Source organism: Girardinichthys multiradiatus, chromosome 21 (assembly GCF_021462225.1).
Source record: "Girardinichthys multiradiatus isolate DD_20200921_A chromosome 21, DD_fGirMul_XY1, whole genome shotgun sequence".
Taxonomy (NCBI): Eukaryota; Metazoa; Chordata; class Actinopteri; order Cyprinodontiformes; family Goodeidae; genus Girardinichthys; species Girardinichthys multiradiatus.
The window spans coordinates 11,407,842-11,433,222 of record NC_061813.1 but is presented as its reverse complement, the minus strand read 5'-3'; the positions used below and the strand labels follow the sequence as shown (position 1 = coordinate 11,433,222).

Genomic DNA, 25,381 nt, shown 5'->3' with positions numbered 1-25,381 from the left:
CGCTCCACACTCAGTATCTGGTCGGCGCATGCGCTGTGCGACCTGCACGTTAGCTTGCGGTGGGATGTAAACACCGACCAGGATGAACGAAGCGAACTCACGGGGGGAATAGAAAGGCTTACAGTTTATGATGAAGGATTCCAGGTCTGGAGAACAGTGCTGCTGAATCACTGTCACGTCGTTGCACCAACCACTGTTGAGGTAAAAACAGATTCCTCCACCTTTCGCTTTGCCGGAGAGTTCCGTGTCTCTGTCCGCTCTGTAGAGCTGGAATCCTGCCAGCTGCAGCGCGGAGTCCGGTATTAATCCACACAGCCACGTCTCCGTGAAGCACAAAACTGCCGATGAATAAAAGTCCCTGTTTTTCCCCAACAGCAGTTGTAGTTCCTCCATTTTGTTGGGAAGTGAGTTAGAGAGAAATATTCCAGGTAACGGTGTTCGTAGTCCACGCTGGCAAAGACGTACCAGCACCCCAGCCCGTTTCCCTCTCTTCCGGCGTTTCACCTCGTGAACAAAGGTGAGTAAAGGTGAGCGCACCTTTGACCAGAATGTCCAAAAATTCCAGAGCAGTAGGCAGAAAAGTGGGAAATAACTCCTCTGGTGTAGTAGCCCTGATGTTCATGAGTTCTTCTCTGGTGAGAGAGTTCCGGGTACCATCACAGAAGACCTTTTTAAAGCACAAAACAATGCGCACCAACACGCCGAGGCGACCATCTGCGGCGCCATCTTCCATTCCACAGTTATACATGACTGTGTTGTCTTATCAAATTAAATATTGATAAAATACATCAAAGTTTATGGTTGTAATGTAAAACGGTTCCAGAGGTAAGGATATTTAAAGTTAGTGTTTAGAATGGAAGTAAAAGATTGAACTTTCCATTGCTCCTCTCTTCTATCCAAAAACCATGACACTAACCTCAGGTTTTCAGGGACCCATTTAGATTAATGTTGAACTTTCTGACCTCTTACTCAATATTATTATTCCCATTTGACCATTAGAGACACCAGACGTTGGAAAGTAAAAGGGATCTGCGAAGTGTTGTGGTTTCTTTGAGACATATGAGTCATCTGACTTGTTGCAATAAGGTTTTCAGATTAAAGCCAATCTATACAGAACATTTAGATCATTCCTTTCGTCACCGTTTTGATTTGAAAACATGTTGTCATAGATGCTACATGAAAAGGACATACAGTGTGAGTAACTTAGTGTAAGTCATGGTGTTTTAAAATAAAAGGGGATCGTTTTGGATTTAGCACTGATTAAGTAAGTGGCCCCCACTCTGTGGTTTAGTAGCAGCCCTGCTGTCTCATCCCGCACACACACACACCCCCCCAGATATACACACAAACCCAGCAGGAGTGGAACACAGTGTTCCTTTAGTTTTTCACTGACTGACTGACATGGACATAAAAGGGGTAACTTCTTTCATCTGAAGCGCCGGCTGTTTTCCCAGATTTGGTCCGGTATGGGCGTGCTGAGCAGACCTCCATCCCAACAAAACAGCCCTGCGCTCTGCACCGATGATGGATATAATGTCACAGGGCTAATAATGGATGAATATTGAGCAGAACAATCCAGCATGATAAATGATCAGTGATGTGGTCTTTTCAACGCTACGTTTACACATTGTGTTTTTGTTCTGTCTCTGTCTTCAGTCTTTCGGTCAACTAAACAAACTGTTCGGCTCCCCAGCAACAAATAATTGACTTTAATGTGTAAAATTGGTGAGGTTCTCCTTTAATGCTCTAAATCATACTGAAGGTCACATATGACACACTATTAGAGAGAACCACTTTCTATTTCTACTGCTAGCCAGTATTCTTGAAACAAAATTAATGAAAAAATGAAACAAATCAATGATGAAAATGATGTGTTCTCTTTCAAACATAGTAGTCATTTTTGTTATTCAAAAGTTGTGAGTTTGATTCCAGCTGACCCCAAGTCAATTAGCAGGTGGACATCCCATTTAACCCCAAGGTGCCTCTAGTATCAGTGTATGAACACAGGTTTGAATTTATTATGAATTTTCTGGAATCTAAACAGAGTCAAAACTAAACAAATAGATCCAATTATATGCACACACTCCATTTACACTTAGTTGAATATCAATAGCATGTTGCACATTGGCGGGTTTTATGGAGGTCACTCCAGAAGCTTTATGTTAGCTCGTTTTGGTCGTTTTCCTGTTGGAACAGCTAATTGTGTCCAGGTTTTAACCATCTAGCTATTACTTTCAAATAATGAAATATTTGACAAATAATGAAATAACAGTATTTCAAAATAACACATTCAGGAAATTGGTAATATATACACAATCCTGATCAAAATCTTAAGGGCAGTTAAAAAGGCCATTTTGCTCTATCATTTCCCACAGTATCAGATAAATCTGTCTGACCTCACCTCTGTCTCCTTCAGAGCACCAAGGTGCATGTAGCTTTTGTGTCAGCATGTGTAGATACAAAATAAACCATTATCTCTCTGTTCACCTACAGCTTACATAAACTATACTTTAACTGATCTCTTCTCTTTATTTTCTTTGTCTGCATCTCTCAAGGCAAGTTTATTCGTATAACACATTTCAACGACAAGGCAATTCAAAGTGCTATACATGAATAAAACATAGGGAAAGAAACAAAAATATTTAAAAAGTACATTGCTGTGGCACATTAAAGGCAGGGAAAAAAGTTGGACTACAGACTAAAACTAATGATGTTTCAGTGAACAGTTTAAATAAAATAGTCAAAGGCAGCTTTAAACAAACGGGTTTTTAACCTTGATTTGAAGAACTCAGCATTTCAGCACTTGTAGTCTTCTTGGAATTTCAATACAGTTTATTTCTCTAGCGCCAAATCACAACATGCTGTTTCAAGGCACTTTGCAAAATCAATTCAATAGAATCAAAACAGACGGATATCAAATCAAGTACCAATCCAGTTGTATATTCTTCTCCATTTTTGGTAGTGGTTCTAAGGATTCAGAGAAGACCTGTACCAGAACACCTGAGTAGTGTGGGAGGTTGATACACTGACAGCAAATCTGCTATTTAGTCATTTATAAACCAGCAGGAGTGTTTTAAAGTCTATTTTCTGGGATACAGGGTGCCAGCTGAAGGGCTTTAAAACTGGGTCAATGGGCTCTACATTTCTTTTTCATTCACACATTCTCTTTTTGTTTTTTTTCTACTTTAATGTGGCACCATTTTATTTAACATGGATATTTTGTCTCACTGTAGGATGTTTTTAACATGGTTACTGTCTTTTATGTAGGCTATTGTGCTTTATTTTTCATTTTTAACACAGCATAATTTGCGCATATGTCCTATAGTATGTCATGTGTTTTCACATATCATATTAATAATCATGGTGGGCTGCCATGACAGAAATGCCTGGGCCATTATTTGGTCCCAGTACAGTTAAACATAGAGCCAAAAAGTTAAAAGCTGAAATAATAGCAAATAACGCAAAATTGGAGAGTAGTATGAGAATGTAGCAGAGAGAGTGAATGTGGTCAGTGGAATGCACCAGTGCCACACACACCCAAACCACTGCACAGCATGATGCTGTCACCACTATGCTTGACAGTTGGTACAGTGTTCTTCTTGTCTCTGTCCCCAAATAGTTCAATCTTTGATTTTTCTTACTGTAAACCCTTTCCCCGTTGTAGGCATGTTTTGGAATAGGTACATTTAAAAAACAAAATCTTCTAAGAAGTTCTATTTTTGGACATACAAGGTTTTTGTCTGACAAAGAAGGGGAATAGTCTAATGATATAAACATGGCACCTTCAGGCATCTGACAATTGTGCCCAACAATGAAACATACTTGTGGAGGTCCAAAATCTTCTTCCTGATTTATTTTAGATTTTTCTCAGATGTTATCCAAGGAAGCAGTGCTTCCGAGGTGTTGCTGTGAAATGCACCGACATGTGTGCCTCCAGATAACTCAAATGCTGTTATTTAACCTATCAGAGGCCCACAAAGCCATGACATCATCCTCAGAGCTTCCCCAATTTGTTTAAATGCACGGTAATCAATTTTTTCTGGCATTTAGCAAATAGAAATAATTGCCGCAATCCTAACTGACCTAAAACAGGAAACATTTACTGTGATTTAATGTCATGCAATAAGGGCTTGTAATTTTGATGATTATTGCTTACAGAAACTTCCCCCAACTACACTTTTAGTCAGATCTTCAGCTAATGCTGTCATCCAGCGGAGCTTTCCGTTGGTCAATAGCTTTTTGTGCTTTGATACTTTAAAGCATGATAAAACTCTTGCTGAACTGCAGACATAATTTCTGTAAAGGTTGAACACGTTTTACTTTGACTCTTTTTTTACCTTTCTCTGTGAGGGCGCTAAATGAGGTGCTCCCATTGTCCAAAAACAAAATCTCAGAAGCGTTGTGAACAAAGCCGTCTTGAAGCATTGGTAGACACAAATGATAACTGCTGGATTAGCTCCAATTCTGCATCAATTCCTCAATTTAGGGAAAGTGCTAAAACTGCCATATGTTTATGTCCTTCACCAAGCTGAAGCAACTTTGCATGTGTGGTTAAAAAAATGGAGATCTTCGGGAAACATAGTTGAACATAAAAAGAAAAGCTTTTATTGGATACAATGATTAAAAAAAAGAGAGAGAAATTCTTCAAATGATTGCTTTTAAAACCCTAAACGCTGACTACAAAGCAGTACTTCTACTACTGACAGTCACTGCTTGAGTCAGGCAGATCTTACAAAATTTAAAACCAAAGCTGCTTTTGAAACATCAGTTAAACCGAGCTACAGCAGAGAATAAACAGAGAGGGGGAAAAAAACACATCACAATGTTTTCATCATCTCAGTACCAGACAGTTTCATTTTAGGTGAGGAATTCAACACGAGGCTGCATTTATCATTCTGTGTCACTAGAGGGCAGCAGAGTTTCAAAATACCAGTGTTAAAGAAGCAGTTCGTACAACACAAAATGCCTGAAAAAGGAGACCTAAAAGTAAAAAGATCGCATCCATCATAAGTGTGTATGGTTCAGAACTGGAGATAAAAAGCTGGGACTGTTCCACACAGAAATATAAGAGTAAAAAAAATAAACAAAGACTATGAAATAAAAAAAACTGTCAATTATTGTATTTGACATTAGATTGAACTGTTTTAATTTTGTGGCACTAGTGGCCTTTATTTTGTAAGGTGATTGACAAGAAATGGGGTGAAGAGAGAGTGGTAGACATACAGCAAAGGTCAACAGGCCAGGGCTCCAACCTATGCCACTGCCACGCCCTAGATTGAAACTTTATCGGCATATTTCCTTATTTATGTTTCATTATAATGCCTTGGAAACATATTCACACCGATTGAACTTTTGATTATTTATATTTTTCCATGTTACAACCGCAATCTATTGTAATGCAATATATTGTTTTTTATGTTATAAACCAACAGAAAGTAGTAAAAGAATATAAATATGTTCCAAAATGTTCTGCAAATTAAATTCTGAAATTCATTCATATATTTTAGATTCATTGCACACTAACTGAAATATTTCAGGTCTTTTATTGTCTTAATACGGATGATTTTGGCATACAGCTCATGAAAACCCAAAATTCCTATCTCACAAAATTAGCATATTTCATCCGACCAATAAAATAAAAGTGTTTTTAATACAAAAAACGTCAACCTTCAAATAATCATGTACAGTTATGCACTCAATACTTGGTCGGGAATCCTTTGGCAGAAATGACTGCTTCAATGCGGCGTGGCATGGAGGCAATCAGCCTGTGGCACTGCTGAGGTCTTATGGAGGCCCAGGATGCTTCGATAGCAGCCTTTAGCTCATCCAGAGTGTTGGGTCTTGAGTCTCTCAACGTTCTCTTCACAATATCCCACAGATTCTCTATGGGGTTCAGGTCAGGAGAGTTGGCAAGCCAATTGAGCACAGTGATACCATGGTCAGTAAACCATTTACCAGTGGTTTTGGCACAGTGAGCAGGTGCCAGGTCGTGCTGAAAAATGAAATCTTCATCTCCATAACGCTTTTCAGCAGATGGAAGCATGAAGTGCTCCAAAATCTCCTGATAGCTAGCTGCATTGACCCTGCCCTTGATAAAACACAGTGGACCAACACCAGCAGCTGACACGGCACCCCAGACCATCACTGACTGTGGGTACTTGACACTGGACTTCTGGCATTTTGGCATTTCCTTCTCCCCAGTCTTCCTCCAGACTCTGGCACCTTGATTTCCGAATGACATGCAGAATTTGCTTTCATCCGAAAAAAGTACTTTGGACCACTGAGCAACAGTCCAGTGCTGCTTCTCTGTAGCCCAGGTCTGGGGAATGCGGCACCTGTAGCCCATTTCCTGCACACGCCTGTGCACGGTGGCTCTGGATGTTTCTACTCCAGACTCAGTCCACTGCTTCCGCAGGTCCCCCAAGGTCTGGAATCGGCCCTTCTCCACAATCTTCCTCAGGGTCCGGTCACCTCTTCTCGTTGTGCAGCGTTTTCTGCCACACTTTTTCCTTCCCACAGACTTCCCACTGAGGTGCCTTGATACAGCACTCTGGGAACAGCCTATTCGTTCAGAAATTTCTTTCTGTGTCTTACCCTCTTGCTTGAGGGTGTCAATAGTGGCCTTCTGGACAGCAGTCAGGTCAGCAGTCTTACCCATGATTGGGGTTTTGAGTGATGAACCAGGCTGGGAGTTTTAAAGGCCTCAGGAATCTTTTGCAGGTGTTTAGAGTTAACTTGTTGATTCAGATGATTAGGTTCATAGCTCGTTTAGAGACCCTTTTAATGATATGCAAATTTTGTGAGATAGGAATTTTGGGTTTTCATGAGCTGTATGCCAAAATCATCCGTATTAAGACAATAAAAGACCTGAAATATTTCAGTTAGTGTGCAATGAATCTAAAATATATGAATGTTAAATTTTCATCATGACATTATGGAAAATAATGAACTTTATCACAATATGCTAATAGTTTGAGAAGGACCTGTACATTTGTGTTCTTTGTGATACCTTAAAGTGAAATCCAATGCAACCAATTGCCTGTCATGTAATCAGAAAACAGATAACACAGAACATCATTCTGAACACAAGATTCCCACAGTCATACACGGTGGCTGCATCATGCTGTGGGCATGCTTTTCTTCAGCAGGGACAGGATAGCTCATTATAAGCAATGAAACTGTTAAGACACTATGAATGAGGTTCACCTTCCAGGAGCACAACAACCCTACATACAACCAGAGCTACAATGGTGCAGGAAGCATATTGATGTGACCCAGTCAAAGTTTAGGCCTTAATCCAACTGAGAATCCATGGCACAACATTAAGATGTCTGTTGCTCTGCATCCAATCTATGTCTCTAGATGTCCAAATGCCCCAAAAGACCTCACACTGTAATTGCAGCGAAATGTGTTTTTACAAAGTATTGACTGAGGGGTGCTAGATGAAACATTTTGAAAACCATGCATCTGTTTATCTTCTACTTCACAATCATACACCATTTTCTGTTGGTCTTTCACATAAAATCCCAAAAAAATGTCTTGCAGTTTGTGATTGTAACATGACAAAATGTAGAAACGTTCTAGGGTGTTATCTTTGCCAGGCACTGTTTATACTTAAGCTATGTAAATTGGAACAACATAATGGAAATTGATGTAAAGTGAGCATAATATCCTAAGCCTTTAGTGGGGTTTCTTAAGCATAACAATGTTAAGCACTTAAGACGTTTTTCACCTATTTTAGATTAAACATCAGCCCAGCTGAACATCAAAAGTATAAATTACAGACCTTTGGTGGAAGAAAGTAGAATAATATTTATCGCATATGCATTCATCTGAGGTAAAAAGTCATTTCACAGTCAGGGTGCAGCTCTCTGTACCAATCCAAGATACGAATCTGGAAGGTTTTGTTGTCATCGTCAAAAAGACCACAAGAACAAGATCAAGAGCTATCTCTTTACACCAAGATAAGCCCCTCAGCTACACCGCAACTCAGACAGCGATGCCAATGATTTATTTTACTCATTTTGTGTAAATCATTTTAAAGTGGTTTCACTGGTTGTGCAAACAAAGCAACACATCATACCATTAATAACAGGCATGTGTCACTGTGGGATGTTAGTGCCATATTAATTTAAACTTTGATCAAGTTAAAACTAAAGCTGCAGTCAAAGCAGAGTGCAGAGTTCCTGCAGGGCAACATTTAGCACTCCTCTGTTCTGGGCTCTATTTCAATGTGGAAGAGTGCTGAGGTTTGTATTCCTCCTGAGCTCCGAGCGGCCCTGAAATAGAGTGACAAGCTGTCTCCATAAATAAAGGGCCCCTACTGGGGAGCATAATTACTTGGTGATCAACTTTATGTCAGCTTTAGGGGCCTTCATAGTGCCCTTCGCTTCTATGGTCTGGGTAACAGCATTGTCTCTCATTTTAGTTCAACCCTCTGACCCTGGCCAGAGGCAGCTCCTTTCCACTTTGACCCCACTGATCCACGCTCAAAAGCAGGGCTAATTATGTCGGAAACATAAAAAAGGATTTCAGTGGGGGTGGCGTACAGAGGCCAGGTCAAAACTTGCCTTTGTTGTGGACAGTGTTGGTGGAGGTGGGGATAAAACCCACATGGAAACCAACAGGTGCGCTGCACTAAAGTTTTTTCAAGGAGAGCACTCGCTCAAGGACACTTTATTGGAAACTGTTGTGTCATTCCTAACTTTGATTCAGAAGATGGGGGACTTTTTCGTCACTTAGCAAGTGCCCTATAGGAAAGAGCGAATAAAAAAAGGAACAGCATGGATTATGATTAGAGCTGCACCAATAGATTGATTTTAAGCTTGGTGGGTCCCTCTGCTCTTTCACACACTCAGTGTGACATCTCTGCTCCCAATACACACAATTATGCTTCCTCAAGGCAAGAATGGTAGAATTAAATAATTTAAATGCTATTATAGTTTGTCAAGACAAATTGGAATTGACTCAAATCAGTTTCAGCAGACCAGAGCTTTTCAGAAACCCTGATGGTATAAGCCATGTGATTGGTGCATCTCTAATTATGATGTATTATGTCTAATGTGCCTGGGGATTGTGTTTCCATTTTAAATTCTCAAACTACACAGCAGCCTGGATTAAAACAAATGAGGTAGAGAGAAACACTAGTAATGGGAACCACCGCAATGCATGCCTAAAACTCAGACCCACTCTGATCTTTTCTCCTGCCCGCCTTCACTTGTTTGAAGTTCAGCCCCATTTCCCAGTTCAAACAGTGAATACTGACCCACCCTCCTGGTACAGACTGCTGTCGTTGCTGGGGTTACCAGTTCCCCAGTGGGTAGGCTGAGGTCCAGCCTGGGTGGAGGTGGAGGTTTAAGTCTGCTACGTTTGCAAACTCTAATGGATCTTGGTGTCCCTGCTGTCTCCTGCGGGCAGAGGGCAACCTCGCTGCCATTTCTCTCCAGAACCTCTTCTTGAGAGATCAAGATGTCATTGTTACCACTGTTACAGTATGGAGGTCCTGAGGAGCATTGGTGAGAGCAATGCTCTAGGGTGGATGACTCCTGACCTGAATAAAGTTTCCCTCCTCCACAAGAGCTTTTGCTCCCATGCCTCTTCCTGAAACGTTCTGTTTTCCCAAGTTGGGCCTCTAGATCTTGTTGGGTAGATGTGTTTGGATCTGTGCCTGTGGATGCCACATCAGTTGAGAAGAAGCAGTGCTCTTCCTCAAATATTTTCTCAATTGTCATCTTCCTCTTGGTGTTGTGTTTCAGAGATCGTTTGATGGCCCAAATGAAATCCAGAACATTGAGGAAAAAGGACAGAGCAGCCACAGCGAGGATAAAGTTAAGCATCACTGTCTTCTCGGTGGGCCTGGAGATGTAGCAGTCCACCTGGGTGGTGCACGGAGCATGCTGGCACAGAAACCTCCTGGGGACGTAGAAACCAAACATGTAATAATGAGCTGCCCCAAAGCCTGCTTCCAACAGCGTCCTGAACAGCAGATGGAGGATGTAGGCTCCCGTGAAGCCCCGGAGCCCTCCATTCTGCTCAACCACCACTGGCACCTTGTTCACACACATCTTGTTAAACTGCTCCTTGTGGACCCTAAACAACTGAACATTTTTAGCATGTCCAGTTGAGTTCAAAGCCACTGAGAGGGCGTTTGACACCTTATGGACCACGTAGATGACGAAGATGATGTAAGGCAGACACAAGGTGGCAACCTGCACCAGCCAGAAACGGAAGAGGGAGACAGGAGAGAATAGGTCATAGCAGACATTGGCACAACCAGGTTGGATGGTGTTGCAGATGAATCTCTCCTGTTCGTCCCGGTAGAGAGGGTAACCGGCACAGAGGAGGATCATAACCCGGAGAAAGATCATTACAATGAGCCACACCTTTCCTGTTAAATAAATAAATCAAACACTAACATGAGAAGGAACATGAGCCCTCTGAAAATAGTAATTTGATATTACTTTATTTCAGGCTAAAAATTGTTATACTATAAAGAGAACAGAGACCTACTCACCCATCAAAGTGATGCTGCGATTGACAGAGATAAAGAGGACCTCGGAGACACTTGATCCCACCATGTTTACTGTGCTTAAAGCTTGAAAAATTCTCCCGGTTTTGTTGTTGCTGAATAAAGTCTAAAAAAAAAAAACCCTGCAGGTAGCACTTCACTACATCTTTCAACTCATCCTTTTTCCACCTCCAGTGTTTCTGCCAATGGTCATAGTAGCCAGACGGAGCATGTACTCAGTCCTTTGGGTTAAAATTCTTCCAGACCAACTCCAAAAAAAGTTTGACAGATCAAATAGAGTAGTCCGTCTTACCTCTTCATCTGCAGCCAACCATCTGTCCTCAGACAACAGAAGACAGGAACACACTCGATTGTCGGTCTATTCTTAACGCATTTCCAGAAGCACATTGCCGTCCTGGCATTGCAGAGATATTTTCGTGATGCTGGTCATCCTTGCAACAAGCCTCATGGCTTACTCATTCCACATTGTGCTCCTTAATTCTCGAGGACAACGACAAGCGTGCTCTCACTGACTGGTTCATAATCCTAGAGGAGCTTGCTGCTGTATCAGTCAGTAACAGGACATACAGGTATGCAGACTGTGGAATCTTCCTCATGAAATCGAGGCAGGTTATAAATTGTTTGCCACAGGTGATGCTAGTTTATGGGGGGAGAAGATTTATTGCTGCTTCTTCTTATAGTTTGTTCAGGGAACCAGGTATAGTTAATTAGTAATCAGATGAGAGCTCGTATTAGGACCAGCGGATTTACTTTGTTCACTCCACAAAAACAGTATAGGAAATAAAAGTACCAACATTTGAAACACAATGTCTCAATGATGGGAGAACTTGCAGAGTCCTAAAACTGACAAAAGAATCATTTTATAATAGATACACGAATACAATAGTTGGGTAAAAAGAAAACTTTTTTATCCCACACTGTTTATGATTTCTATGTTTTTTCGGTTATTCCTAATTCATTGGTGACAAAAGTAAATTTTAAACTATATGTATTTAAACTGAAGCTAAATGATACTGAACAAGACTTAAATTTGAAGTTTCAGGGCTGCATAAAATATCACCAAAATGATTCGTTGCTGCAATTTTTGGTTTCTATAGGTAATGAAAAGTCAATTATTAAGCAGACATTTATTTTAGGACTAAAATATTCACATAGTTTACTCCATTAAAATAGTGAAGGGAATAATATAACCAAGTTTAAACTACAGCGGTTATAAAAAAGGATCCAAGCCCTCCATAGCAGGTTTGGCCCTGCTCGGAGAGGACGGTTGGGTCTCTTGGATGGACCCTGAAGTAAAGGTGGAGCTCTATAGTGGGGGGTTGCAAAGCATTTCTCACGTATCACATTACATCATCATTTACTTCAGTCATCTCTATACTTTTCGTATGCAAACAATATTTAAATCCAGGTAGACAGACTGATTATCAGTGTTTTAAATAGTTTGTATTATAATACACTGATAAAATCAGCTCACCATAGTGGAAATATTTAATTAAAAGAAGCTCACACTTCAACTTTCAGGGTCTCGCTGGATACAGATGGAGTAAACTCAAAGACTTTTTGAGAGATCTTAACTGGTAAAGTTAAAATACATTTCAGCATTTATGTTCTCAGATACAGAGATATATAAAGATTTATTTTGCAGCGCTAGAGGCCTTTAGTTTTTGAAAATGTTTTTGACAGTAGGCAGACAGGAATTGGGCTGAAGAGGGGGGGAAGACATGCAGCACAGGTTGTCGTGCTTGAACCAGGGACAGCTGTGCCAAAGAATAAAGCCTCTGTACATGGGTTGGGCACTCCACCGCCACACCATGTGCTGCACCCACCAATTTTAAGTTTGAATAGAGCAGAGACACCTCAGCAGCAGCTCCTGTGTTTATGTTGTTACAGCTCCTACGAGACACATCTCACAGGCTTTAATTAGTAAAGATCTGTGGATTATTACAGAGCTCTGCTTTTTTCTTTCTCGCAGTCGGGAGTCAAGATCAAGTTCATTTAAAATCCATTCAGTACATTTCCACACAGTTTGGAGCACCAGTCCAGGGTGTTTAAAAATGACTGACATGAAACAATCTGAGATTAAGGCTGTTTTGGTTTGATTTAATCATTTTTAATTGCATTCTAGACTCAAACGGGCAGTCCAGCAGGAGAACATGATCAGCTTTACTTTTATGAAACGCCTGATAAAGTTGGGCCGCACACAAAACCAGCCTAGATGATAAAATGGTTCTGGGAAAAAACGCACACAATCCCATAGTTGAACCACGCCATAAGTAAGGAGCACTTGACATAACGTGATTATTTCAGGCATGTTTGTTTTGCAGTTCCCTCTTTGTCTTTACGTGGTGTTAAATTTAATTTAAACAAAAAAAAAAAAAGGTAGAGATAAAGACACACAGAATGTTTTGCAAGAGTTGACTTTTTAATTCTTGCCATATTTTCTTCCTAAACATTGCTTCAGAAGAGGAATGGGGACATAGAAATCCCAATTCAGAACAAACAGAAAAAACCTATATGGCCAATAGAGAACAAGAATAAAAACATATTAGACTTACTGAGATGCACAAAATAAAATTACAGAATACAATTTTCTGAAAATGTCCATCAATGAGAAAGCAGTAATAAAATAAAAAAGTTCTTATACAGTAGTGGACTGTTAGCATGGAAATTATGATCAAAGCTGAGCTTCTCAAACACAAAAATATTTGTAGTAGAGAGGAATGAAAGTAAAGAAAAAAGGTAACTCTCTATGCAGAGGTAGAGTTCAGTGCTGTGACACTCATCTAGTAACCAACCAACAAAGCGCCACACGCTCCTGGTCTTCACTGTCAGGACAGTATTTTACCCATGGTCGAACTCACCAAAGTGGACCACATGGCAACAGCTCTTGGTGTTGAAAACACTGGGCTGCTCTGTATGTACACACACATACAATAAATATGATATACATTCTTTGAAGACAGTTTGAGGAACTCTAGTAACATCATTTTCCTACAGAAACTTTAATGAGTAGACTCCTGATCCAGGTATTGTGCAAGCAGACTGAGTCAGCACAACAGACTGAAAAGCATCTTCCTTCATTTCTCCTTGACCTTAGTTCAGTTCCTTCCCTTCCAACTCATGGAGGCCAGCGTGACAGACCTGAACAACTGACATGGTTCCTTAGTTTGACAAACAGTGCAACTTAAAATACAGCGGTGAAGGCTGCCAATGGGAAGTACAATGATATACAAGTTGAAAATGAAACTTTCAGACCTTTTTCTTTTAGAAAAAGGCAATAGAAAGTTTGCCAGGCATTTGCACATTGTTTTAAACATTTTCAGCTGACGTTATTTTATCAGTAATGTCTTGAAGGAATGAGAGTCCAGTTGATCATAAGGCAAACAAGCACTGGTATAAACCAAATAGAAGAAAAAGTTTCTCCGAATATCAATATTCTCTAATAATTATATTATTTTTGTAGGATCTCTTTCTTTCCTATTTTTTTTTTTTTGTATCTCTGTTACAATAAGAAACATTTTGTAGAGCAACACTGTTTGCTTGTATCCAGCAAATAATGCTGTGGAGTTCTGAAACTGACAAAAATTAAATTATTGATATTATATTAATGAAAATTATATTATAAAATGCAATAAAATAGTTGGGTGCAAACAAAGATTTTTATCGTTCCCTCAAATAATCTGGAACATTTTTTGTCCCTCATTATTTATCTGACTTTCCTAAGTAATTGGTCAAAACATTAGTAACAAAGTTCATTTAAAAGTTAAGCTAAAGATTTACTGCTAGCTAGTTAGCTAGTTAACCATATCTAGAAGCAAAGGGGAGTAAATTTAAAGAAAATGCGGAAAAGATGAAAATTGTAGGGAAATTTTAAATTCAATGGAGGCATAGCAACTTTACATTACTCGTTTTTTTTGTAACGTACAGCATTAAATCTTCGTTTTTTTATGATGACCTTTACTACATATCTTTGTCAGTTTCAGGGCTCAGTATAAAACAAAAAACAACTATAATCTTTACTTCAAATGGAAACCAGATGTATTTAGTATTGTGGTTCAAACTGTCTATTGAAAAATGATCTTGAATTGTTTTGTGATATCAATATATAATTTACAGAATGCAACACATTAAAAGGTGACTGCTTTCCGTCATGGAAATGTTAACATGATAGACAAAAAGTGGTGTGTCCCATTTTCATTTTAATACTTCTTTTTTCTTTACTTGATTTGTCACAGGAGCACAAAAATCATACATAGATTATTTGCAGCCCCCTCTCATAAAAACGGATATCATAAATATTTCTGACATCCTTCTGCTTTTTTTTACAATATACCTTTAGTCTAAAGGTATTTCACACTGGCAATTAATTTACACTGTACAAAAACAATTCAGCAAATTTATACAATCTCTAATTTTCTGGGCAGTGTTTTAATCTGCATTGTTTCTTTTTTCAATCAATTTGGTGTTCATCAGACCCACGGAACCGGAAGGAATCATATTAAATGTAAATTCTGTATTGTGCCATTTCTTTTTAAGATGGAAGAACCATACAAAATATTGGATCAGAAAAATTTGTTCTAGTCCTGAGAGAGAGAGAGAGGGAAGAGGCGTTTAACTAGCGTTAATTACAGGCACCAAGTGTCAGGACAATGGCAGTGGACACAACATAAGCTCTACAGTATGTCTCGCATTTATCTTCAAGGCAATCTTCTTCCGAACATGTGGGGTTTATCATATTTCCTCCTAATAGCAGAGATGAAATGAATATTGCTTTATTTGATAGAGCTTGAAGTATTTCTGTACATAGTGGTTGAATTAGCATTTCCTGTAAAATAATACTCGAGGTAAAATCGGATCTGATTAGTTGTGTAATGAAATGTCTGGACAATTCAGTTAAATGGCCACAGTTGTAATAAATACTCGGGGTGGGGGGGGATTAAGGTTACGTTGATGATATGTGGTCGTGTAAAATATATCACCTATGCTCTCACCTAAATAATGGAATTTACTGTTTTTTCTGATTGTGTTTGGATGGGAATACTAAAACTAATCCAAGAAAGCACAAACTTAGTGAGGAGATTGCAAGTGTAAAATGATGATGTACAGGAACCAACTGAACCAGAATGTTAACATCAAAGGAATGTATCAACCTCCATTAATCAGATGTACATACAAGTTGAACTTCAAAGAAAATTATTAAAACACTTTTGCCACTTATTCCTCTAGTTTGTTTTGCTACTGAAGATTTTTTTCAACTTCAGTCTCTCAATGCGTCTTCATTCACCTGCTTTCCTCCTGCAGATCATTCCGCATCTTTCAGCTCAGTTTGGTTTGATTCAGGCAGCCAGTGGGACCTTTTATGTACAACAGCCAGAGAGAGGGCAAACTCACCTGTAAAAGTGCCAATCTGAGTGGAGGTTTGTGTGTTGTGTGGGTGTATATTCCAGACAGACCCACACATCCAGTCAGCCGCCCAGCTTGTCTCCCTGCTTTTCAGGGCAACAATACGGCAAAGGTCTATTTATTCCTCTGAAGGTGACCAGTGTTAGGAAATGATGGCTGGACACCACCGCACCACCATCAGGTTGTCCGCACTCACTGATCGTTTCTTGGCTAGTTTCCTCAAGTCCTTGTACTTATCATCACACAACCGTGAGAGGGCCTGCAAGTCAAAACAATAAAAATGATGATGAACATTTAGATGAGATCCATCTATGCAGGTAAAAACCCAGCCGTGTTATTAGAGCAGCAAACATGAAAATAACTTCATGCTCCCACAGAAAAAACTTTCACTGCTTCTCAGAATACTTCCATATAGAGATGCACAGAAGAATTGTCTGGTGAGCTGGAATCGGACAATCTTCAGTTTGATCAGCTGGTGACCAGCAGGTCAGCAATTCAAAAATCTAATACTTTTTTCCAATCAGTGAAAGTGCTACAACAACATTCTTTGGTGTGGAAGATGTTACTGAGTGAAAACAAATGTACCTTCTTTCCGTATCAGTGAGGTATTTCAATTTGGACTCAGAGGAAGCACATAAATATAAGAATCTATATGCAAGGACATTTTTCTACAACATGTCTGGTTTTGGAAAGGTTGGCAGCCTTTTGAAAAAGTTACAGTTAAGAAATGAAGAAGTGCTGCTCTTAGATCTTGCAATATGGTTCTTAAAGAAAAATTAAAATCTGCTTTTTCCAGTTTTTATATAAGTATTTAAGGTCTGCATACAGACAGCAGGTGGATCGGCTGGTCACTGGTGCAGTCAGAACTACCTTGAACTCAACCCACTCAAGACTCTGGAAATGGTGGTGGGCTTTCGGAGAACACCACCCCCATACACCCCCCTCACCATCCTCGACAACACTGTATCGGCCGTGGACCACTTCAGGTTCTTAGGAACCACCATCTCTGAGGACCTGAGATGGTCTTCACACATAGACACTGTTTGAAAGAAGGCCCAGCAGAGACTGTATTTCCTGAGGCAACTCAAGACGTTCAACCTTCCACAGGAGCTGCTGGTCATCTTCTACACTGCCATCATTCAGTCTGTCCTGTCTTCATCCATCTCAGTGTGGTTTGGCTCATCCACAAAACAGGACAGGTCCAGACTGCAACGAATAATCAGGAATGCAGAGAGAATAATCAGGGCTGACCTTCCCTCCATCCAGGACTTATACAGGTCTAGGGTCAGAAAAAGAGCTGGAAAAATCTCTGCAGACCCCACACACCCTGCACATAAACTGTTTAGAGTTTTACCTTCAGGCCGCCGCTACAGAGCAATGTTTACTAAAACCAGCCGCCACAGAGACAGTTTCTTCCCCCAGGCTGTTTCTCTGTTGAACATTCAATAGAGTACAAAACAACTGCATACAGATGTTGCAAATGCACCTTTGTATATATGTATATTTAAGGATATAAAGAGGTTATAAGAGGTTATAAGATATATAAATATATCTTATAACGCATTAAAAAAAAAAGAAAACCCAAATAGCAAAGTGTACCGGAGTCAAATTCCTTGTTTGTATGCACGAACTTGGCAATAAAGCTGATTCTGATATGTGTTATTTAATATTTTTAAAGGCTGCTCACCTCTAGTTTCTGGGCCTTGTCCCTGCTGAGGGGTTCCAAGGGAAAGCTGAGGTTGTTGGCCTCAGCCAGGGAGCGCAGGTCGAAGTAATACTTGGCATATACGCTGGATGGTACGTTGATGTTAAACTGCAGAAGCTCCAGGAACTGACGCTCCAGCTCATTCCTTTGGAAGAGAAAGGGAACCAAATGTGTTTAGTGAGGGACAACTTCTGGTTGTAACTAAAAAGACATTTAACAAGTCATCTTTCTTTTCTGCCTACAAAGACATTCAAAAAAGGCAGAAGTCAGACTTAGACGGAACTGATAACTTTGATAGTACACCAGATCCCTTGAACATGAGCTTCTCCAAATACTGAAAATGAATGCTATTTGAGCAAGAGCTCTGAGCGTGGTGTGTAAAAAGGAATATTAATCCCAACTGCATATAAAGCTTTTGTCATGCATACGCGCTGCTCAACAGCTTAGCTTTGTGGTCACTTCTGTGGGGTGATGACAGCAACTTTTATCTGGTTTTCCTTAGTCGTGACCGATTCTTTTCACTTCGTAGCTTCTATCCACCTCTCTTTCCTAGTTTTTGTTCCTCACCCACGCACATTTCTTTGCATGCCGCTAAATTTAGACTTCATTGTTGCCAAACTCTGCCTAATAATGCTTCTTCGTTTTCTTCTGATGAAGCCCCCTCTTTGCTGCTGTTAATCTGTTTACTTTTTGCATTTCCCTGCTCTACGTTCTTCATAATTTTCCAGCAGTCAGCAGGTAAAAAGGGAGATTCAGCAGGCTTGGTTCCAGAGGACGAATTTGCAGCATCAAACTGGTCTTCTAAGGGAAATTCTGACCACATTCTGAGTAATTGTCTGGCAAATTGCCTATCTTCACAGTGCAACAGAAGCAAATGTTGTCTAGAGTCAGTCTCAGACAGGAGGTTTACAGTCACTGCTTCACAAACTTCAGCCCAAAGACGAGAATAGACCGCCATCAGCTCAGCAGAATGTGCAGAGGTCAGAGGTTACTGCAGGGGTAGCATGTCTATAGCATCATTTGAACCTTCAGGATAATTCTCCCAAGATTCTTTAGGGTTAGAAAACCATGTAGCAAGGATGTGTAGCCACCTGATTGATATGTACATAAGTAATATCTATTTTGAATTATTGCAATAATTATCTAAAAAAATATCTTGCTTCTCCATCGATGACTTTACTTCAATGTGATGATTGTTTATTTTTCCACAACTAAAAATCCCAAATAGAGCGCGTGGCCCATATACGGAGGCTTCAGTCCTCGATGCAGCTGTCCCGGGGTCAAGTGCCGACCCCGGAGACCTGTGCTGCATGTCTTCCTCCTCTATACACCCTACTTCTTGTCTGCCCACTTTCGAAAAAAACGAACAAAAATAAAGGCCACTAGGGCCACAAAAAAAATTAAATAAAAAATCTTTCAAAATGTAGAGTTTGGTACCAGTGGAAGTCTGTCGAGACATGGCCGACCACTATTCGCTACGCAGAGATTGCGGAAGTAGGTGTGTAAATGTAAGAACTGGATATGTGCCCCAAACCAAATGACCAAAACATTTAGAGAAAAGATTTGTTAAATTGACAAATTTAATTAATTTTTTTTACCTATGCTACAAGTATGTTGCTCTTAATAATGAACAGCTATTCTGGCTGGATACCAAGTAGGCCCAAATAAATTAGCTGAATTTTGTTCCTGCCTCTTTTGAAAGAAAAAAACAACACAAAAAGAATCAGACAACATAGGTCTTGTTTCTTTAAGAGATCACACATTCATGTTCTAATGTTCTTTATAAACTACTTTGTGGCCTTTCACATAAAATGAAATGTGAATGTTCAAATGCCACAGCTTTCAGAGGTAATTCTTGACTCTAAAACGCAAAGTGATCAGTTTCTTCAATATCAACCACAACAAGGGCATGTTTTTTACATCTTAAATTGTGAACCTACAAAGTTATACTTTGAAGTTGGAAATTAAAGCCCGTTGGAGTGCATGGGTTGTGTGTTTTCAGTGACTTACATGTCCTCTACTGCGATATCCTTAAGAATTTGGCAGTAGTCGACATTCCACACGGCCTGGTCGTCCCAGACCTTAGAAGCCAAGAGGATGGCTCCCAACACGATGCGCTTCCAATTGGCAGGGCAGATGTCAATCTCAGCGTAGGTTAGGAGCCTCTCCACATAAACCTGAAATGAAGAAAGCTTTTAGGTCTACGTTTATTTCTATTTTTTAAATCACACAGATCCACCATGTTTTTAGGTTTAATAGTTCTCTGCTCTCGTGGCATTTGATTGTTTTGAAAGCTCTTTTGCTCCTTTTCAGAGGTTCACAGTCTCCTGCTGACTCTTCCTCAAAGATGTCAGAGGCTGATGAAATTAAGCATTCTGGAGCATCCTCATAAAATATCCATGCCAATCAAAGCTCTGCATGTTTATGTTCCTGTCCCACTTCAGTTGGTTTCCAGATTTCCCACAGTCTACACAGCTCCTAAAGGGCCTGCCGGCACCTGAACTTGACTCAGTGAATCCCCCAATAATTTTGTAAAGTTAAAGAAGTGGTGCATCAAGATTTAGACACAGACACTTAAAAGATGCATTTATTTGCTAAAGGAAAAATTACAGATTTTTTACAGATGAGCCAACAATGACAGTATTTCATATCAGTCTTCTTTTGCAATTTTACTAAATATTTAGGATTTTTCCAATCTCTCTTAATGTTATTATTGCAGACTATGATATTCAAACAAAAAAAAATTATCCTTTTAGGAGGCAATTTACCAATATCTAAACAGGAAGATTATTCTTACCTCCCATACAATGATAGCAAATGGTTGGAAAAACAAGAATTGCAATAGCCCATTTTCTGTCATGTCTGACTTGCTGAGCAGAACAGCTCAGGTGGCTAATTAGACCAATCCTGCGGGTTTGGGTTTTGTGCCTGCAGGCGGTGAGAGCCCGAGCCTGTTGTGGGTCAGACCTGGCAGCAGGCGGGAGCCACTGAAGAAAGCCCCCTTAAAACGAGAGCCAGACCACATGCTGCCTTGCTCACCATACAAACAAACACTGTTTGGCAACCAGGAGCCATCTTTAATGAGAATGAGCACAGATGACTGAACACTGTGACTGATACGAGAGTGATGCACTAATAAAATCTGAGTAGTAAAAAATACTTTGATCATTAAGTCAGAACAATTCTCAAATAAAATATTTTTTATTCTTTTTTTATCCATTTCAGAAAATTCAACAATATTAATACATTAGTTATGTGCATTAGCTAAAAATGGATTTGATATTGGCAGAAAACATAACTTACATAAAGTGCATTGCCACATTGTTTATATAGCTTGAACTTTTTCACTTTTTGTTGTTACGACCTTATAGTTCAGTGTATTCTGTTGGCATTTTATGAATTGGACCAACAGAAAGTAGTGCCTGTTTGTAAAGTGAAAGGAAAGGTATGGCATGTGTATGTATTCAGGCCCCCTGAGTCAATACTTTGTAGATCCAGCTTTCACTGCAATTACAGCTGCAAGCCTTTTGGGGTACAATCTACTAGATTTACAGATCTAGAGATTTTGCTAATTTTTCTTTGCAAAACAGCTCAAATCAAAATCCTGCCGCAGACTGAATTTAGGTCTGGACCTTGACTGGGCCATTTTAACCCATGAATGGCTTCTAAAACATGAGCTGTAGCTCCTCCAGAGTTAGGCCTCTTGGCTGCTTCTCTGATTAGGGCCAGGTTTGTGGAGTGCAAAACTGTTCCTTGGTCTTCTTGATGCTGTTTGTTCTCTCTCAACCCTTTGAGACCTTCACAAAACAGATTTATACTGAGCTTAAGGTACACTGATGTGGACTCTGTTTACTACTTAGGTAACATAAAAAGTCACAAAATGCAGAAAGGTTTTTAAGGGTATTGATGCAATTGAAGGAAATTGACGGTAATATTTGTATACGGTCCATATTTGCCTGCAGACCTGCTGGTCCTCTTATTTTTTTGTCTTGAACCCCTAAATCTCCTTCCCAATGGAGTTATGACTACAAAGCAAGGACAGGATCCACAGCTTCAATCAGTAGTCCCTTCCCTCCACCAGCAGCCTATTGCTCTCTCAATTACGGGTAGTCTGCCAGGTGTTACTCTGAAGGCATGGAGGAAGCAGACCATATGTCAGCCTGTCTTTTCCATCCAAGTGTCAGTATTACACATGTTTTATTAACTGCCACATGGACTGAAACAGATACCGAGACAGTCAGATACAGCATGACACCGATATAAGTCCAGTTATTCATAGAAACCAAAGCTCTGTTCACACATTTAGACATGTGTCAGGAAGGAGAGCAACTTAAACCCCAGAAAATCCAGGTCTCCAGAGACATGCATGTAGGCCATGTGTTGATGAAGTAGGGGGTGGGGGTTATGTCTGGGCAGATGAGCATTTCAAGTGGAGGTCCAGAAATAGAGAAATGGAGTAAATGGCCACACATTATGTTGGAGAGGTAAAAGGAATTAGAATCAGAAAGCAACAACTCCTCCTAGTGTCAGCACACAGTTGGCACACTCAGATATATACGTACCAAAGTGACAATAGCACACTCAGCCGTGAGCTGTGCTGCGCTGAACAGCGTCCTGACAAAACGGTAGATCTGCTTCTGCTCAGGGTCGTATTTGTCATAATCAGCAGGAACCTCAGACTTCTGTAAAGAAAAAAAAAAATAGACAAGTACTATAAAAGCAACTATTTGCATCTCATCGTTTTTTTTCTATTTGAGAATAGAGAAAGCATTTGACAAAGACGCTGAGTTAATTTTAGGAGTAAATCATTGTAAATGCGCTCAGATGGAAACAGAAACGAACGATCCAGCTGGATTCTCAGATGGCAACACAGATTTCCCTACTATTTTATTCATTTGTATTCATTTGCGGCTTGTCTTGCTGATGCATCTTGACAGCCCTACGCTTTGTAGCTAATGGAAGTCTATCTTCAGCTGAGGCCGTACCGAAAGAGGATGTAGCTTCTCATCAAAAATGTCTAACAACATTCGTCCGTCGACATCTCTGGAATGAAAAGGAGAGGAAAATATTAGCCTGAGTTTAATAGCAATCTGTCCATTTAATAAACCCTTTGCTGGTATTGATATGCAGTTCATTCCTAAGAAAATACAATAAAAATGAAACACCAGACCAAATGTAGAAAGATTGTAGGGGGTTAGCACTTAAAATGTTTCAAGCAAGATTGATGAAACTGTCTAAATTGTGAAAATTATAACGTATCCACAAAGCAACCTGTCCTGCTAGTTTTGGAGAAGTATTATGTCCTAAAAGTTATTTACATAGGTGGCTGGATGTGGACACGAAGAATATAATATGTGCATGTATTGCTGTTATTTAATTTTATATAATTGACCTTTTTATTTTATGTACTTAATACACTCCCCTCCTGGCACTCAGTGAGATAACTGGAGAAATTAAGTTTATTTTCCTGTATTTAATCGTACAGTTATGGTGATTTTACTATCATATATTCTCAATAGTATTAGATTTAAGAAGTTAAATTAGCATTTCTTTTATCCATGAAAAAGAAAATGTATTTTTATTAGACTCCTACAGTGAGTATTTCAATCACACCCTTGGTTTTCTTCAGACTTTAGTCAGAAAACTTTCAGAACTTTTTTGCACTGTTTTTTCAAAGCAGATAAGTAACATTCCTCCTGCCTGTTTACACACAATAGTTCTCTGCAACAACAACTTGGTTTTTCTTCAGTGTCTGAGCCAAATGAATGTCTGACTGCATCAATTTGTTTACTTCTCTTCCAACCACCACATGTAGCATTACCTTCAAGTGAGTTCTTAGGGCCAAACAACACGATGTTGCGTGAAAACTGACTGTAGACGGACCCATAAAGTTAATGCTGTGACATATTGGTTCCTCAGAAAAACATTTTGACAGAATAATTAAGTATAGAAAAATAAGACTTTTTGCTGCTTCCATTCACTGCCACCATGTTTTACACAGCCACTACATGGCGCCTGTGACCCAGTTGGTGGGGGTTGGGATGCTAATGCCTGTGCAGATAATAATGCTGGTAAGAAATGTCATAAATTACTGTGATTAATTACAGGCTGACTGGGAGAACACAGTTGTTTTAAATACCTGGGTAGGTCTCCAGGTGACTACTTTTAGAAAACATTTCTCCTGACTATCATCTCTGGAAAACTCTTCAGAGCTTTAGCTTATGAACTTAAATTTGAGCAAGGGACATTACAGTCTTAACTTTCACTTGACAGTCTATTGTGTTATGAATTGATGCCTAAAGTCGGCATTCATTATGAAATGTCATTACTCTTCAGCGTTTGGCTGCATATTTAGCTTCCTTTGTCAGTTTCTTTCTAGACTAATTACTTAGAGCTACAAGCATGAACAAAATGGGAAATTCAAATTTGTAAGAATGATGATGTATGCTCTTTAATATGTACTGATGCTGGCTTTTGATGCATGACTGCTACATTTAGTTGTGAATTAAAAACAGTGGAGAAATGTACAATATTTTCCAAACCTGTTTTTTATGTGGTAATAGATTGCCAGGGCTACACTGTAAAAACAAAACAAAAAAAGGTAAATGAAAGATTATTTCAACTTTAAACAGCAGAAAAGGACAAAATTCCAAATAGTTCTTTAGTTAATTGACTAAAGTGGGGATACATCGTGAAACAATTAGGCAGGTTACCATTTGATGGTGTATTTGAGGTTGGGCTGACTGACGGTGCTGTCATCCAGAAATATAGTGGAACAGGAGCTGTACTTTCGTCTCAGTGGACCTGGATGATGCTGCAGCACGTATGCACATAATCATACAAAACACACACACACAAACACATAGGTGCGGATTGATCAGTATCTTTAAAAACTATTCCTGCAGCATATAATGGCTTTGTAACAGAGATAGAAAAAAGTGCAGCTATAGGACCTATCCTCTTTCAGTGCTTTACATGACTGCATGCAGGGTTTATATTTATGGTGAAGTCCATCTTTAAAGAAGAATAAAATTTTAATTTCAAGTTGTTCAAATTATTTTATGTTTAAATGTTTATATTCTTGCAGAATCCTGGGTAATTACAAAAAATATTAAAAACATTAAATGTATATTGCATATAGGTAAGGAGTAAGGTAAAGATGAAGTGCACCATACTCAAAAACTGTATTTCTATGTTTAAACTACATAAACAACAACCAAACAAAACATTAAGTAGGATTTTAAACAGTGTAATTAAAACAGTGTGGGATCTGTGAAACAGACAAATAGAAGGCATCTGGGTTACTATGAATGGGCGTTGTTACTTTACCTTGTTTTCCAAAATGTGTGTGAACTTGCAAAACATACAAGATATTTAAATTACAAATTTGCACAAGTAAAAAAACAAAACAAAACAAAAACAAAAACCAATTCCTCTCGCAGTTAGATAATCAAACCAATGTGTGTGTTATTTTACTTACATGGTTGATATAAAGGCTCTTCCGCTTTTCTCGAACTGCAAACAAAGAGGAGAGAACAGATCTGTATGAGTGCAGTACATAACCCCTGCAGATAGGGAGCAGCATCTCTCCAAGACTCAGAAGTTCCCTCTTACAGCCTAATTGAACAGCCTATTATACTACTAAATATTTAACAAAGCAATAGTAAACAGCATTTTAATAAGAAAAAGTTTAATACCAAAGCTTGTGCTTGGTTTTTATCCCATATTCCAGTAGTAAATAGGTA

The 25,381-nt window shown here is 39.4% G+C and overlaps 2 protein-coding genes across 5 annotated transcripts in view; both read right to left on the bottom strand.

Moving 5' to 3' along the window:
• Positions 1-6,952: 6,952 nt before the first annotated feature.
• LOC124858368 (gap junction alpha-6 protein) lies at positions 6,953-11,047 on the bottom strand. The gene has a single exon (XM_047350388.1). It carries the CDS (start codon positions 10,365-10,367, stop codon positions 9,180-9,182), a length of 1,188 nt encoding a protein of 395 aa, XP_047206344.1. The 5' UTR covers positions 10,368-11,047; the 3' UTR covers positions 6,953-9,179.
• Positions 11,048-12,929: 1,882 nt separating this feature from the next.
• Positions 12,930-25,381, bottom strand: part of ccny (cyclin Y) — a 48,827-nt gene continuing 36,375 nt past the window's right edge. For 2 of the 4 annotated variants that reach the window (XM_047349804.1, XM_047349805.1), the window contains 9 exons: positions 25,117-25,151; positions 24,966-24,989; positions 24,350-24,450; positions 24,179-24,214; positions 22,622-22,679; positions 22,199-22,318; positions 19,647-19,813; positions 17,619-17,781; positions 12,930-16,190 (listed from right to left, as the gene is read on the bottom strand). In XM_047349804.1, the coding sequence (XP_047205760.1) occupies positions 16,074-16,190; positions 17,619-17,781; positions 19,647-19,813; positions 22,199-22,318; positions 22,622-22,679; positions 24,179-24,214; positions 24,350-24,450; positions 24,966-24,989; positions 25,117-25,151 (821 nt within the window). In that variant the 3' untranslated portion in view covers positions 12,930-16,073. The remainder of the gene's footprint in view (positions 16,191-17,618; positions 17,782-19,646; positions 19,814-22,198; positions 22,319-22,621; positions 22,680-24,178; positions 24,215-24,349; positions 24,451-24,965; positions 24,990-25,116; positions 25,152-25,381) is intronic. The other 2 variants (XM_047349806.1, XM_047349808.1) reach the window with 1 other exon arrangement.